The sequence below is a fragment of the Mobula hypostoma genome, chromosome 5, assembly GCF_963921235.1.
Source record: "Mobula hypostoma chromosome 5, sMobHyp1.1, whole genome shotgun sequence".
Lineage (NCBI taxonomy): Eukaryota > Metazoa > Chordata > Chondrichthyes > Myliobatiformes > Myliobatidae > Mobula > Mobula hypostoma.
In genome coordinates, this window is record NC_086101.1 from 164,604,359 (window position 1) to 164,619,846 (window position 15,488).

Below are 15,488 nucleotides of genomic sequence, written 5' to 3' on the forward strand. Positions count from 1 at the left end.
ATTTAAAAATAGAATATGTTGCAATTATTCTGCCCACCAAATGCCATCTACAGAAATCAAAAACTACTGAATCAAAAAATGACATAGCAAATTTCTCTCTGGGAGAACTAGTTTCCTGTAAACTTGTTCAGTTTAAATATATATACAATTTTCTTTTTCCTGTTACTATTAAACCTACTCTGACAATTTTTTTTAAGGCAGTGTATATATGATTTCAATCTACTGCTAAAAAGCTCTTGCTGTTTTGCCAATCACCATAAACCTAAATACTATAGTTACTGAACCTTTTGGCACTCAAAACAATTTCATTTATGATTTTAAAACAGCTCTATCTACTCTAAGGAGAATAATCATAGCTTCTTCATTCTCACTGCTAAACAAATGCATTATTACTGATTTCATTCTATTTTAGTAAATTTGAACTGCATCTTTACTAATAATTGACATTCTACTTCAACAGAGAACACCTAGAACTGAAAACAAACCTTAGGCTTATAACTAAGTGTTTGTTAACTAGAATCAGTACCTGACTTTTGCACCAAATTAACATAAGTCAAAAGTACAATGCACTGAAAACAGTCTGCTGGTCAGACCGCATACAATAAGATTGAAGACAAATCATGGAACCATCCTCACAAAGAATGACACAAGAGGTCCATTTAAAAATTTTTTAGTGATATCAGAAAATGCTGGATGAACTCAGCAGGACAGTCAGCATCTGTGCAGACAGAGAAAGAGTTAACATTTCAGGTTGGTGAACTTCCATAAAAGCTAGAAAGTATATGTTTAAAGTTGTAGAGAAGGGGAGGAGTGGAGAAATCAAAGGCAGCATATAGTTGATGATGAAAATCCAATCAAGTGACTGAATCATGCTTTGTCATTAACAATCTCAAGCTGACATTCACTTTTTTAAAATTTTCATCCTATCTAATAATGCAACTGCTTCCATCTTGTCCACCACTGTAAGCTTCTCTTCTCCGGTGAAGACAGACAAAGTATTCATTAAATATTTCTGTCTTTCCCTCTATATTCTTTTGGGAACAGCACCTGTGGATTAAACCACTAAATACATCTGAAAGCCTGGTGTATTGATCCAGAGATACAAACACAAGTGTGGAATTTAAACTGAAGTAATTAAATAGATCCAGAATTTAAAACAGAAGAAAAAACTAAGTTATTATTATAAAGGCATCATTCTGCATTTGTGGTAATCCCTGAAGTATCTTGATTGATCTAAAAACATATCGAGGGTCACAAATGTCTTTCAGGGAAATAAACTTGCCACCCTAACTAGTCCGACTTATCTGAATCCTGGGTCCATGCTGTGATCGTGCCTGAAGCTACCTACTGAGGGGTAATTGGAGATGAACAAGAACGGAATCATGCGAAGTATGGGGCTCACTCCTTACCTTGTTCTTTTAGGAAATCCTTTTCAGACACTGCAACTGGCAAAAGCAGCTCACCTACTGGAGGCTGGATGCTCACACTGAACTGATCATCGTTTGCGCTGTAAAATATTAAAGACATGAATCAAATGTGATCAAAGTGAACATCCAAGTATCTACTGACACCATAATTTGGGGATTACTCTATTTTTCACCCGAATGAACAGGAATGCACGTTTACACGAGGATTTTGTGCAAATGCAAAGACATCATTCATCACAGGGTCAAACAGGCATTTGACACTTCAGGTCTGTGCCAACCATCCAGCATCCATGTTTATTAATCTTACACCCATGTCATTTTAGTCTCCCCACATTCCTATCAACTTACCCCCCCAGATCCACCTGGACACTAGAGGCAATTTATAGTGGCCAATTAACTCAGACACATTTTTTTTTAGGAGAGTGTGGTGGTAGGGAAAGACCAGGTGGTCACAGGCAACCTGAACAGAGTCACTGAAATCATGAAGCAGCAACTCTGCCACCTGTGTCATTATGTTGCCACCATTGAAAAGGTGCATTTTACAAGACTCTGTAAAATGTCAGTACATAGACAAAGCTGGAGCCAAATAAAAAAAATCAACATTGAGCTCAACCTTATCCTTAGGCAATATACCTAGTTGGGCTCAATAGTTACTCTGCAAAGAGGCAGAACTCTCCCTTCTTAATCAACTAAGTCAGACAGGTCAGATTTTAATGCTGAAACTATTCTTGCCTGTATGGTAGAGTCTTGCATTGAATAAATCTATTGCTATAGAAGGTAATCTTTCCAAGGACAATTTTTAAAGCACCAGTTACAGGTAGCGATTGCAAACTGGGGCTTTTTGTGCTAATCTATCTCCAATAAATACAAAAATAGGTTCACACTAGATTAACATTTTCAGCTTATTACCAAACAAAAGCATTAGAATATAAATCACAGAATTTCAGGGAAAGGCACAATTTCTTCCTGGCTCTTCTTGTTGCACAGAAATCTAAAGAGATCCACTGCAGTCAGGCAAAGTGTTTGGCATGCAAAACCATGCACAATGATTGACACCTCAGGCCAATTGATCTCCCTATAACCTCCATCTCCCCTGCCCCTGCTAGTATTGCTCTAAAGCTATTGATCGGAACACACAGCCGATCAGTTTCCATTTTCTGATTTCAGGCAGGCCAATTAAGGAGGTGAGTAATTGTGATTACACTGCTAAAAGATCAATCGAATTTGCTGGAGGATTCAATACTTCTTCAGAGGGACCAGAAGGCAAGCATGATGAGCAGTGGTATTCAGAGGTACTTTAAAATAAAATGAACTTTTATTTCAACATTCCTAACCATACAAGTGCACTCCAAGTTCAAAATCAATAGAAAAATACAAGAGGTGTCACATATTGCTGCTTTTCGATTAAAACCCATTACATTTTGTATTCATATCTACAACAGTATTCAGCTAAGAATTTATTTTTGTAGTTATGTTACATCAAAAACACACACATTGAAACCTACTCATATTGACTTCAATTTTGAGATGGCAGTTCTTGTGCATTTTGAATCAGAAACACATTTTAATCACAGCTCTGCTTGATCATTCAGCTGACAGTTTAAAACATTTTAATAAAGACCTCTTTTTGATGTCTGTGGCAAAGACATTTATAAGCACCTTAACTCAAAGTTCAAAAGTTCAAAGTTCAAAGTACATTTATTATCAAATTACATTTATGTCACCACACACAACCCTGAGATTCATTTTCTTGCGGGCATACTCAATAAATCCAATAACCATAATAAAATCAATTAAAGACTGCACCCAACAGAGCAGACAACTAGTGTGCAAAAGTCAACAAACTGTGCAAATATAGGAAAAAAAGAAATAATAATAAATAAATAAACAATAAATATCAAGAACACAAAATGAAGAAACCTTGAAAGTAAGTCCATTGGTTGTGGGAACAGTTCAGTGATGGAGCAAGTGAAGTTGAGTGAAGTTATCCTCTCTGGTTCAAGGGCCTGATGGTTGAGGGGTAATAACTGTTCCTGAATCTGGTGGTGTTAGTCCTGAGGCATTTATACCTTCTCCCTGATGGCAGTAATGAGAACAGAGCATGTCCTGGGTGATGGGGTCCACTGATAATGGATGGTGCTTTACTGTGTCAACGCTCCGTGTAGATGGCTCAATAGAGGGGAGGGCTTTACCTGTGATCCCACTACTTTTTGTGGGACTTTCCATTCAAGGGCATTGTGTTTCTACACCAGAGTGTAGTACAGCCAGTCAACATACTCTCTACTACACATCTATAGAAATTTGTCAACGTTTTAGATGTCATGCTGAATCGTTGCAAACTTCTAAGGAAGGAGATGCGCTGCCATGCTTTCTTCATGATTGCACTTACATGCCAGGCCCAGGACAGATCCTCTGAAATGATAACACTGAGGAATTTAAAGTTGCTGACCTTCTCTACCTTTGGTCCGCCGATAATGAATGGATCATCGACCTCTGGTTTCCTCCCCCTGAAGTCAATAATCAGCTCCTTGGTCTTGCTGACATTGAGTGACAGGTTTTTGCCATCACACCACTCAGCCAGATTTTCATTCTCCCTCCTATATGCTGATGCGTTACCACTTTTCACTTGGCCAACAACAGTGGCGTTGACAGCAAACTTAAATATGGCACTGGAGCTATGCTTAGCCACACAGTCATAAGTATAAAGCGAGTTGAGCAGGGGCCTAAACATATAGCTTTGTGGTGCACCTGTGCTGATGGAGATCGTGAAAGAAATGTCATTGCCAATCTGAACTAACTGGGGTCTGCAAGTGAGGAAACAGAGGATCCAATTGCACAAGGAGGTATCAAGGCCAAGGTCTTGAAACTTATTGATTGGTTTTGAGGGGATGATAGTATTGAATGCTGAGATGTCGTTGATAAAGCGCATCCCGATGTAAGCATTTTTGCTGTCCACGTATTCCAGGGCTGAGTTAAGAGCCAATAAAATGGCACCTGCTGTGGATTTGTTGTGCCAGTAGGCAAAATGGAGCAGATCCAAGTCAGTTGCCAGGCAGGAGTTGACTTGTTTCATCACCAACCTCTCAAAACACTTCATCACTGTGGATGTGAGTGCTACTGGACCACAGTCATTGAGGCAGGTCACCATGTTCTTCTTAGGCACCGGTATCATTGAAGCCTGCTTGAAGCAGGTAGATACCTCAGAGTGCTGAACAAGTGGCTAAAGATCTGTGAACACTCCAGCCAGCTGATCAGCACAGGTCTTTAGTACTTGGCCAGATACTCCATCTGGGCCGGATGCTTTCCGTGGGTCAGCCACAGAGACTGAAATCACAGGGTCAACTTGGGGGGGCGCGGGCTGTGAGAGTTCATGTTGGTTCTTCCATGTTCTACCAGTTAAAGCAAGCAGAGAATGCATTGAAGCCCTATTGTCACCTATGTTGCTTGATTTCACTTTGTAAGAGGTGACAGCATTCAAGCCCAACTAAAGATTAGTACACTCCATCCTTGATTTGGAATTTATGTGACGAATAAGGAATAAACAATTACTAAGCAACACTTCAGAAACTTAAATGTTTACTCATTCTGAATATCATTATCCATACTTGTCAGAGACACACACACACAAACCTGTGCTATAACACTTAAGAACATAATGCGCATCTTTGCTGGATGCAAGTTTACAAAATTTGTGCAGAACAAATCAGATGCCAATGTCTCAAAGAAATAGTAAATTTTAAAATGTTTGTGTCACTGCCAGTAGAATATATTGTTGATAATATGTTGCTGATTGTATTAATTTAAGATTAAAGGATCAGAATTTCAACAGGCACAGTTTGAGCAATTGCAAAATTAATATCCACAATATGAGAGAACTGAAACACAATTTTGCCTAACATTCAAAATTTGGGAGTTCAAGCTGTTAACATGGCTAATCAAAACAGGGTTGTTACAGAAGTTGAAAAATGTATGCATGCCTCATAATGCAGAGTAAATTTATCGCTTGATGGGTTAGTGTATATACTACAAAATATTTGTTCTAATTAGTTCTCTGAAGCATGCAGCAGTGTTATTGCACTCCCACTAAATGAGATGAACACTTGATTTTATTTGATAGCTATAATTTTCAAACTGCAGTGCAATGATTTTTATTACTGCACCAGAAGTACAATGTATTCTTTTATTCATATCTGGTCTCGTCCACATCCCCAAAGTGGTATCCTTCCAACAAAGAAACTCCAATTTGAAATCTCATCCTATATAAGCATACCATTTGACTCAATTTTTCCCCATCAAATCCCAGTTTTTATTTGTGCTGCTTTAAATATTTAGACAGTAATGCCCAGTGAAAGCATACGCAAGATTTGAGCCATTTGGCTGACTGAATGAAAACTTGCCTGTGATATTGCAACTCTCCATCAAAAGTAAATGTGGACCAATGGTTAATTAGACGCAGTCTGTGATTTATGAAAAGGATATTTATCATGGGAAAATGTTTTGATAAGCAAATTTTGTAAATTGAAATGATTGAACAAAATGCATTGTGGCATTTCAGTATGGTATTTTCCTCTCACTTGAAGTGCTGTACGATTTATTATAGTAAAAAAAAAAGCTGCAAAAATTGAAGAAACATACCCAAAAGACTCAGTGACAGTATAAAACAAATTCTTAAACATAGATTCATAAACTGAGGAATTACTTTATTGACTAAGCATTTACTAAGTGCTCTACATGTATCTAAGAAGTGGCTCCAAATGGCCAATAAATGAAACATAACATAATAAGGCACTAAAATTATTGAATCTTGGAACTGACTGAATAAGACTCCAGGCTACTGCTACTAATAAAAATGTAGTAAACCTGAGAATTGGAAACAGATTTAAGATTCCTATAAGCAAGTTCAAATTACAAATGAAATTAAGAATTCTTTCCGTTTAATGGATGTCAAGTGATTACCATTTTTTCTGTTTATTAATTCGTGAATTAATGATCATGAGAAAATAAGACCAGAAATTATGAGCCATGGGCCAGGGGACAAATAGGCAGATCCAAGATAGATTCAAACTGTAAGATTCTATGAAAATACTTCTGCAGAAATGATTAAGGTTTAAGTCTACTTTAATTCATATCCAGCTCTGGTTCCCATTACGTCACCAATTTCTGATTATTAAAAATTGATGCTCAACTCTGGATTGGCTGATTCATGGGTTTAATCCACTATAAATATGCTAAAAACACTAAAACTAAGAATTAGACTCCTGCTATTTAGATTGATGGTGTTGCATATTTCCCTTGTTCTGTCACACAGTCAATAGAGTGTGAATACAGTTCTGATCCATTGCTTACGCTATTTAAATACTGTTTTATACATTTTTCAAGTGCAATATTGGAAATTCTATAAAGACCATGTCCAAAATGAGAATCACTTAGAGTCTGTCAGGTTCAGCACTCCATTCAGTTCTCCAAATTTTTATATGTTCCAGGAGCATCAACCATAAGGAAAGTTGAGGCATCCTTGTTCACTTCAAGCAGATCTTCAAGAACAATGGTTATGACGCTCTCCAAGTTTTTAATGCAGGTGAATTGGGTCTGTAGTGCAAATGAGATGCATTTCAAGAACATATACCTTTGCAAATGAGAAAAAAAGGCATCAGGGTAGCATGGCGGTTAGTGTGCACTATTACAGTGCGGGGCGTCAAAGTTTGGAGTTCAATTCTGGCAGAAGTTTGTACGTCCTTCCTGTAAGTCTCTTGCCACATTCCAAAGATGTACCAGTTAACAGGTTAATCAGTCATTTTAAAAATTGTCATGTGATTAGGCTAGGGTTAAATTGGTGATTTGCTGGCCGATGCAGCTTGTTAGGCTGGAAGAGCCTTTTCCATGCTATGTCTCTTAATAAATGAAATAAATAAAAGTGGTTTTGGATTTGAGGCATTGAAAGACCACTTAACTCTTTTATTGGGTGGCAATGTAAAAGCAACATTTAGCTGAAACTCTGCTCCTGTACCATTATGAGGCATGGGCAATGAAGAATTAAGTAAAACCACCTGTCACCAGGAAATTGCACCATTGGCTGTAGATAACAGAGCTTCAGCTGCACTGGACTTTATGGACTACATTGTGTGCAAGGTGAAAATATACAAAACCCAACTGGGCCATAAGGAGTCTTATTTTGGATATACCAAACTATGAGGCCCCTCGTGCAAATATCAAAACTGTGTTCCTGCCGCTGCAAGTAACACCAATTATGCAGTAAGCCGATGGACACGTGCATTATATCTTGTTTAAAGTCTAAAAGACTTTCTGACTCTCATTCAGGTAAAGGAAAGAGTTCTGGAAGAAATTTCACAAGATGGATGCTGTTAACTTCACAGGTGCTGCATAGGAGGAAGCTTTACAAACAACATGTAGAACATGGTGTTCCTCATAGCAGTGTACTCAAACCAAGAATCATTCAGAAAGAATCAGTGATTCTGGTATGACAGGTGGAATTTGAGGAGATTGAAGATGACGATGCTGTACAGTGTCCCCAGTCCAATGCAGAACCTCTCACTAACAAGAACCTGCCTGGCAGGGCTTCACAAAGTATTCAGTGAGAACTATCATAACAACCTGCTGCTGAAGATGAAACAAAGCATCCACAAAGGGTTTTCAGGTGTATTGATGAGGCTACGAGCATTATTAGGTGTTGTGATCATCTAGTAAATAGCTCTGCCAATCAGTAAGGCTTGTCATACTATGGAGAGATTTATGATACCAAGCTGCAAGAAAGAAAGCAGTCGGTGCTGGATGTTTCCTTTAAATGAGTAAAAACTGTCAAGTCAGAATCATTCACAGAAGAACAAGGACCCTCAGACCTCTAAATGAAGACAGTAATGAAAATGGAGTAACAGACTGGGCATTCTGAAAACCAATAAAACCTGTTGCACAGAAAGGACAATGTCATCAGACTGTTGGATGTTGAAATGACAATGGATGGCCCTTTACCTGCACTGCCACTCCACTCCTTTTCCATTAATACCATCTCCTGTACACATTTCCTGCAAACCAGCTGAGTTCCCTTCCATTTAAGTAAAATTATGTTGAAAATCAAATGTTATTACACATGTATGATGGCACAGAACCTAACCAACTCTTATTGCACTATTTCTTCTGGCTTGGAAATCCTGATAATTATCACATAGGCAGAATGTATCTCATGTCATTTCACTAATTCTTAAGGGAAATAAATCACAGTTATATGTATTTACACTATTCATGCACCTTTCTGGAATGCACTGTTGGAGAATAACAAGATCTCCCTGTACTAATGAGGTGCTGCATCGTCACAAGTGACTTCTCTCAGATGAAGACAAGCTCCCAAATGCTCTCAGGTCAATGCAAAGGATCTCAGTGTATGCTCTCAAGGAAAACCAGTGCAACTGTGCCTGTGGCCCGGCCAATAATCAAGTCGAGCAACATTACTACATTGGATTTTCCAGTTATATTCATAATCTGATGAATAGTACTTATGGAATCTTGCACTACGCATACTGACTGCTTCTTGAACACTGCCAAAGAGACCACATCTCAAAAGTATTTTACTGGCTACAAGTTGCACTCGGGTGTTCTGAAATTCCAAAAGGTGTAATATAAATGTAAGCATCTTCTTGGAATGATAAATGGAACAACTTTTAAGTTTTTGTCTCTGATCTCCAGCAGTTACAATATTTTGGTTTTATATCAGCTTCTTGCTCCCAAAAGCATAAGGACAGGCCAAACTGTCTTATGATTTTCATTAAAACAAGCTTGATAATGTTTTTATTTACTACCACTGTAGAGATAATTATATTTAAGTAATTTTGCCTGCCAGAATTTTCTAAACAAATATGTAAGCTTCAGTGCAGGGAAAAAAAAACACTGGTTGATTTTAATATTTAAATTAATTCCACAATATACAAGGAAGTTTCCACTGAAACTTAAACCTTTTCTTCCTTGGGATCGAGGGTAACGTAGTTCCATTCACGCCTTGTGAGATTTTTCAAGCCCTTCAGAACTTCATGAAGGGCACTGAATGGAAATGAATAGGAAGTGCTCTAGTATGACCTTTCCATTATCACCTGATACTTCTATACCCAATCTCTCTATTTATGAAGCCTAAATCCTAAATGCTTTGCTAACTGCTCTCTCAATATGATCTGCCAGCTTCAAAGATCTTTTCACATGAACCCTTATGAATTTCTTTCCTTGCATGTTTTTTGCAGCCCATCCATTTCTTTTTCTAAAATATATCATCTAACACTTCTCTGTCCACAGTATTAACCTGTCTAAAGGGAGAAGTCGGTGCCTGGGTAGAGAAGATTCGGTGCTTGTTCTACTGGCCTGGGTGTGAGGTTGGATTGCTTTGGGCATCGAGCTGATTTGAAGAGCCTGAGAGTGGCTTCAGGCTGGGCAATGAAATCTGGGCCTGAAGCGAGCTGCTGAGCAATGCAGTCTAGGCCCAGAGCCTTTTGCTGCAGTTGGGTCCTAGCGCGAGGTACGATTCGCTGTTTTAGACAATTTAAATGCTAGCCCAGCTCAGAGGCAAGAGCCGATTTCACTTGCTTTCCATGATGTTCACTTCTCTCTCCAGGGCAGAGGAGTCTTTCGCTGTCTGTTGTTGGGTCAATTTAAATGCCAGCCCAGATAGACTAAAAAGACAGGGTGTCGGGATCCGAGATGAGAGCCTTTCTCGCTCATTCTCTGCGATGCAAGGCAATGGTGCTGAGGCAATGAAGACTGCCCCAGCTGCTGTGCTCCGTGCCCATTAATATGATGAAGTGATAAGCGAGGCTTTGGCCTACTCCGGGGTTCGGATTAGAGGACTTTTTATTCTTAATTCATTTTTAAAAATTGGGTTCTTTTGGGTTTCTTGTTTTGTGACTACTTGTGACTAAGCAAATTTCAAGGTTGTATAATTTATACATTCATGATAATAAATGAATTGAATTAACCCATCTTATGTACTGTTGCAATCATTTATACATATCAAAAAACAGACAGTGCTTCCAACACTGCTTGATGGAGAACACCGCTGTACATCATTTTACAGTGTGAAAAACAGCCAGTTACCACCATTCACTTTTCTCTGTCCTTGGGCATTTTATTTTTATCCAAGTTGACACAAACCCTCCTATTCCATGAGCCTCAATTTTCTTTACAAGATTTTTATGTGATAGTTCAGCAAACGCTTGTTTGGAAATATAGACAGACATTTCCTATCACATAGCCGAGTTTCTGCTTGAAAAATTCACCTGACAAGCATCTTCTTCATCCACCTTCTGTCAGCTAAAAACAAACTACCTTTTACAAATCTACGCAATCTGTCCTTAATTAATTCAAAGCGCTACAAGGCCTATTAATTTTTTGCCTGGTAACCCTGTTTCTAAACTTTACCTACCGCTGATTACCAGCAATGTCCTTGTATCCTTTCTTGGACAATCATGCTGCATCTGGCTCTTTACAATACTGTGGCACTTGTTCCAGTTAGGGAAGGTTACTAGTCCTCTCTTAGTAACCTGTAATGGGCATGTGGTGAGGGGCTGTGTGCACATGCAAAAGTGAACTGAGAATAATAAAACTACCAACAGTAATTACCCCAGGACAAATAATAACCTATTGTCTGGAAATCTTATCTTCTGTGTTGCTCTAGTGTAGTCTAACCTTTAAAAAATCCGATCCCATCTCTATGTTTCTGTTTTATTTCATTCAATGCATCAAAATTTTGTCTACTCTTTTTGTCAATCAGCACAATCTCCTGGTTTGCTGGCAACAGTGCCAGGAAACTGCTTTTAAGCGCCCCATCTGTAAGATTGGTGTTTGATTCTTGACACTGTTATGGGGCGCCATAGTAGCATATCGGTTGGTGTGATGCGATTGCAGCTCCGAGCGTCGGAGTTCTGAGTATAATTCCAAGCATCGTCTATGAGGAGTTTGCATGTTCTCCCCATTTTCCTCTGGTTGCTGTGGTTTCCTCCCACAGTACAGTTTAGTACATTAATTGATCATTGTAAATGGTTAGGTTAGGGTTAAATAGGTGGGTTACTAGGCAATCTGGCTCATTGGGCCTGAAGCCTGATCCGTGCTGTACCTCTGAAGAAATAAATCAGCAAACCTCTGGACATTTTGCAGTGTTGGCAACTTGAACAAAATTCTTTTCCAAAATACTTTAGATTAGTAAAATAATGATAAATTTCATTATGAATTTTATAAAATAACGGTAATTCTTTTTGAAAATATTTCTAAAAAGGAAAAAAACTCAGTGCCAGTCCTTAGCCCTGTGGTTAAAAAAACGTTAAATACCAAACAACTGCAGCCTGTGATTATTAAAAATGTATTATCACACAGAAATAAATAACTTTGAAACAAACCCATTTACTGTTATAAGAAATTTGCATTTGTTTGTTCAATTAATAAATACTCACTGATTTAGTTTCATACTGATTAGCTGCATTTTCAATTATAATTTACTAATACAGAAGGGGAACAGGTCCCAAGTCTAAAGATTTCTGCTGCTTTCAGTAACCTACCATAGTTGAAAGTTAGCAGTTTGTGTGGAGTCGCAGAAATCAATGCCCATTGAAACTGTCTTTGATGTCCCAGTCTCAAGGCTGTCTGCAAAAACAAAAAAATATATACTTTTGTATCTAAGACAATGGAAGACTATCTTACAACAAGGCGCATTGTGATCTTCACCTGTGCTGCATCATCCCACGCTGCCAAGACAACGTGTAAGACTATGACTTAACTTTTTGAAGTCTACTAAATATTCCCATTCTTCCTAATAACATTCAACCATTTCAAGCAAACTTGTGTGGTAACTGGTTCAAATGATCATTCTTCTCATCCTAGCTTACATGGTAACCTTATTGAACCAACAGATATACTGCAGTCAAGTCCCATTTTGCCCAGAATTGAGACTTACAAACATATTTCCATCAGGATTAGGTATACAGTGAGGGATTAGGATGCTAAAGGCAAATACCTTCAACTATTCACTTATGTAAATACACAGAGGATATTTATGACTATTAGGTGTATTGTGACCCAATAACTTAAAGCCTTAGCCAACACAATTTCATGGAAAATGTATCTGAATTTCTTTAAAAATAATCTGTGATTTTTCATAAAAATTTGCCCCTCCACAACTTTGATCTGTTTTTATTTACTTTATTACAGTAAATACAGTTTTTTATAAATGTTGATACTAAACCACTCCAATTAATAAGATTATCATGACCTCAACTGCATCCCAAAGGAAAAGTGCAAATAAATAAGAGAAATCTCACAGGCAACTGGGAAAAAATTAGCAAAGGTAAGATAGAAATATCCACACATACATATAATACTGCTTCATTCCTCAATTTTAGTAATGAACAAGGGTTGGAAATGTACAGTGACATGCAAATGTTTGGGCACCCTGGTCAAAATTTCTGTTACTGTGAATAGCTAAGCGAGTAAAGGATGACCTGATTTCCAAAAGGCATAAAGTTAAAGATGACACATTTCTTTAATATTTTAAGCAAGAAAACTTTTTTACTTCCATCTTTTACAGTTTCAAAATAACAAAAAAGGAAAAGGGTCCGAAGCAAAACGTTGGGGCACCCTGCATGGCAGATCTTAGCAACACCCCCTTTGGCAAGTATCACAGCTTGTAAACGGTTTTTGTAGCCAGCTAAGAGTCTTTCAATTCTTGTTTAGGGGATTTTCACCCATTCTTCTATTTTAACTTCATCAGTCCACAAGACTTGTTTCAAAAATGCATCAGGCTTGTTTAGATGTTCCTTTGAACTTTTTGAATAGAACTTTTTGGGCCGCAATGAGAAAAGATATGTTTGGAGAAAAAAGGGTGCAGAATTTCACGAAAAGAACACCTCTCTAACTGTTGAGCACAGGGGTCGATTGATCATGCTTTGGGCTTGTGTTGCAGCCAGTGGCACGGGGAACATTTACTGGTAGAGGGAAGATTGAATTCAATTAAATAGCAGCAAATTCTGGAAGCAAACATCACAACGTCTGTAAAAAAGCTGAAGATGAAAAGAGGATGGCTTCTACAACAGGATAATGATCCTAAACACACCTCAAAATCCACAATGGACTACCTCAAGAGGCGCAAGCTGAAGGTTTTGCCATGGCCCTCACAGTCCCCCGACCTAAACATCATCGAGAATCTGTGGATAGGCCTCAAAAGAGCAGTACATGCAAGACAGCCCACGAATCTCACAGAACTAGAAGCCTTTTGCAAGGAAGAATGGGCAAAAAATCCCCCAAACAAGAATTGAAAGACTCTTAGCTGGCTACAAAAACCGTTTACAAGCTGTGATACTTGCCAAGGGGGGTGTTACTAAGTACTGACCATGCAGGATGCCCAAACTTTTGCTTCGGGCCCTTTTCCTTTTTTGTTATTTTGAAACTGTAAAAGATGGAAATAAAAATGTTTTCTTGCTTAAAATATTAAAGAAATGTGTCATCTTTAACTTTATGCCATTTGAAAATCAGTTAGTTCATCTTTTACTCGCTTAGCTATTCACAGTAACAGAAATTTTGACCGGGGTGCTCAAACTTTTGCATGCCACTGTATTTGGCTATCTTATAGTTAGAAAACGTGTCACAAAATGAGTCAAGAAATATGCAACCTTACACAACATTGTACAGGATATCACACAAATGCTGTATTTCAGTACCTATTTTATGGAAATCATGCATTTTCATCCCTGACGCAAGCTTCCGCTCCCCGATTTGGATATTCCGTATTTCTTGGTCAGAGCTGTTGGTGAATGTGATATGAACAGATACCATTTTGGGGTTGTAAATACATGGTTGACGTGGAAAGTGATACTGTGCGCCAAGACCCTTTCCAGACATTCGATGAAGTAGCTCATATGATTTTGCTGGAACAAATACGGGAGTTGTAACCTAAACATAAAAACACACACACATTAACTTAAACAGGAAACATATATACAACAAAAAACATTTTTTCAAATAACTTACATTTCTAAGTGGTTAAAAGATATAAAAATATGGGGTGCCTTCTTTGTGCTGATCATCAAAAGTCAAATTCTGTACTGAAAGTTCATTTTCTTACTTCATTTGCAGCCCCTTTCCATTTGGAATTAGAATATTACCGTCTCATGCATTGAGATATAATGAAAAACTTTTGTTTTGCAAGCCAACCAGATAGATCCAGCCGTGTATAATTACAGGTAGTATAAAGAAACCAAAATGCAAAATACAAGAAGCACAATGACTAAGATTGGGAGATCAAGCATTCTTCTTTTACAACACGAGAGGTCTGTACAAGTGTCTAATGACAGTGGGATAGAAGCTGTCCTCAAGTTTGGTGATCCACGCTCTCAGGCTTTTGTATCTTCTGCCCAATAGGAGAGGGGAGAAGCTAGAATGACCAGGGTAGGAGAGATCCTTGATGATCCTAGCTGCTTTCCTGAGGCACCAGGAAATGTAGATGGAGTCAACAGGGAGAGGTTGGTTTGTGTTGGACTGAGCTGCATTCACAACCTGCTGCAATTTTTTAATGAAGTGCAGCTGATACTGCGCTGATAAACTTTTGCAATGCATGTACTCAAGTTCCATATAATTAATGTTAGTATAATAGAAGCCATGTGATATTATAGCTAGAAAACACACAGAATAGTGGTAAACAGTTGATTTCCCACTTAGGAGTCAATCAGAAGCTAATATTACAATCAATGGACTTTTGATATAGATTGATTTCATAAACTTGGGAATGGGGCTTTAAGTGACATAAACCTAGATATGAAGCTAATAATTACAGAGATATATTAGCAGAATTTTAGAGGACACAGACAGAATGGTAAAATGTACTGACAACATAACAGATAAGTTTTAATGCAGAGATGTGCAAATTAACAGATTAAGACAAATGAGACTCAATACAAATTAAATGATGCAATTTTAAAAGGAATATGGAAAAAGACAGGATTAGGCTGAACACAAATATTATTTAAGATGACAGAACACATTCATGTTTGATGCTTAGGAAAAAAGTGACAGCACTACTAT

The 15,488-nt window shown here is 38.0% G+C and overlaps 1 protein-coding gene across 2 annotated transcripts in view; it reads right to left on the reverse strand.

The window, feature by feature from the left end:
- The window catches only part of ap3b1a (adaptor related protein complex 3 subunit beta 1a), a 257,151-nt gene that overhangs the window by 28,627 nt on the left and 213,036 nt on the right, over window positions 1–15,488 (reverse strand). For both annotated transcript variants that reach the window (XM_063049310.1, XM_063049311.1), the window contains exons 23-25: window positions 14,129–14,360; window positions 11,975–12,059; window positions 1,410–1,507 (exon numbers count right to left, since the gene is read on the reverse strand). In XM_063049310.1, coding sequence (XP_062905380.1) covers window positions 1,410–1,507; window positions 11,975–12,059; window positions 14,129–14,360 — 415 coding nt within the window. The remainder of the gene's footprint in view (window positions 1–1,409; window positions 1,508–11,974; window positions 12,060–14,128; window positions 14,361–15,488) is intronic.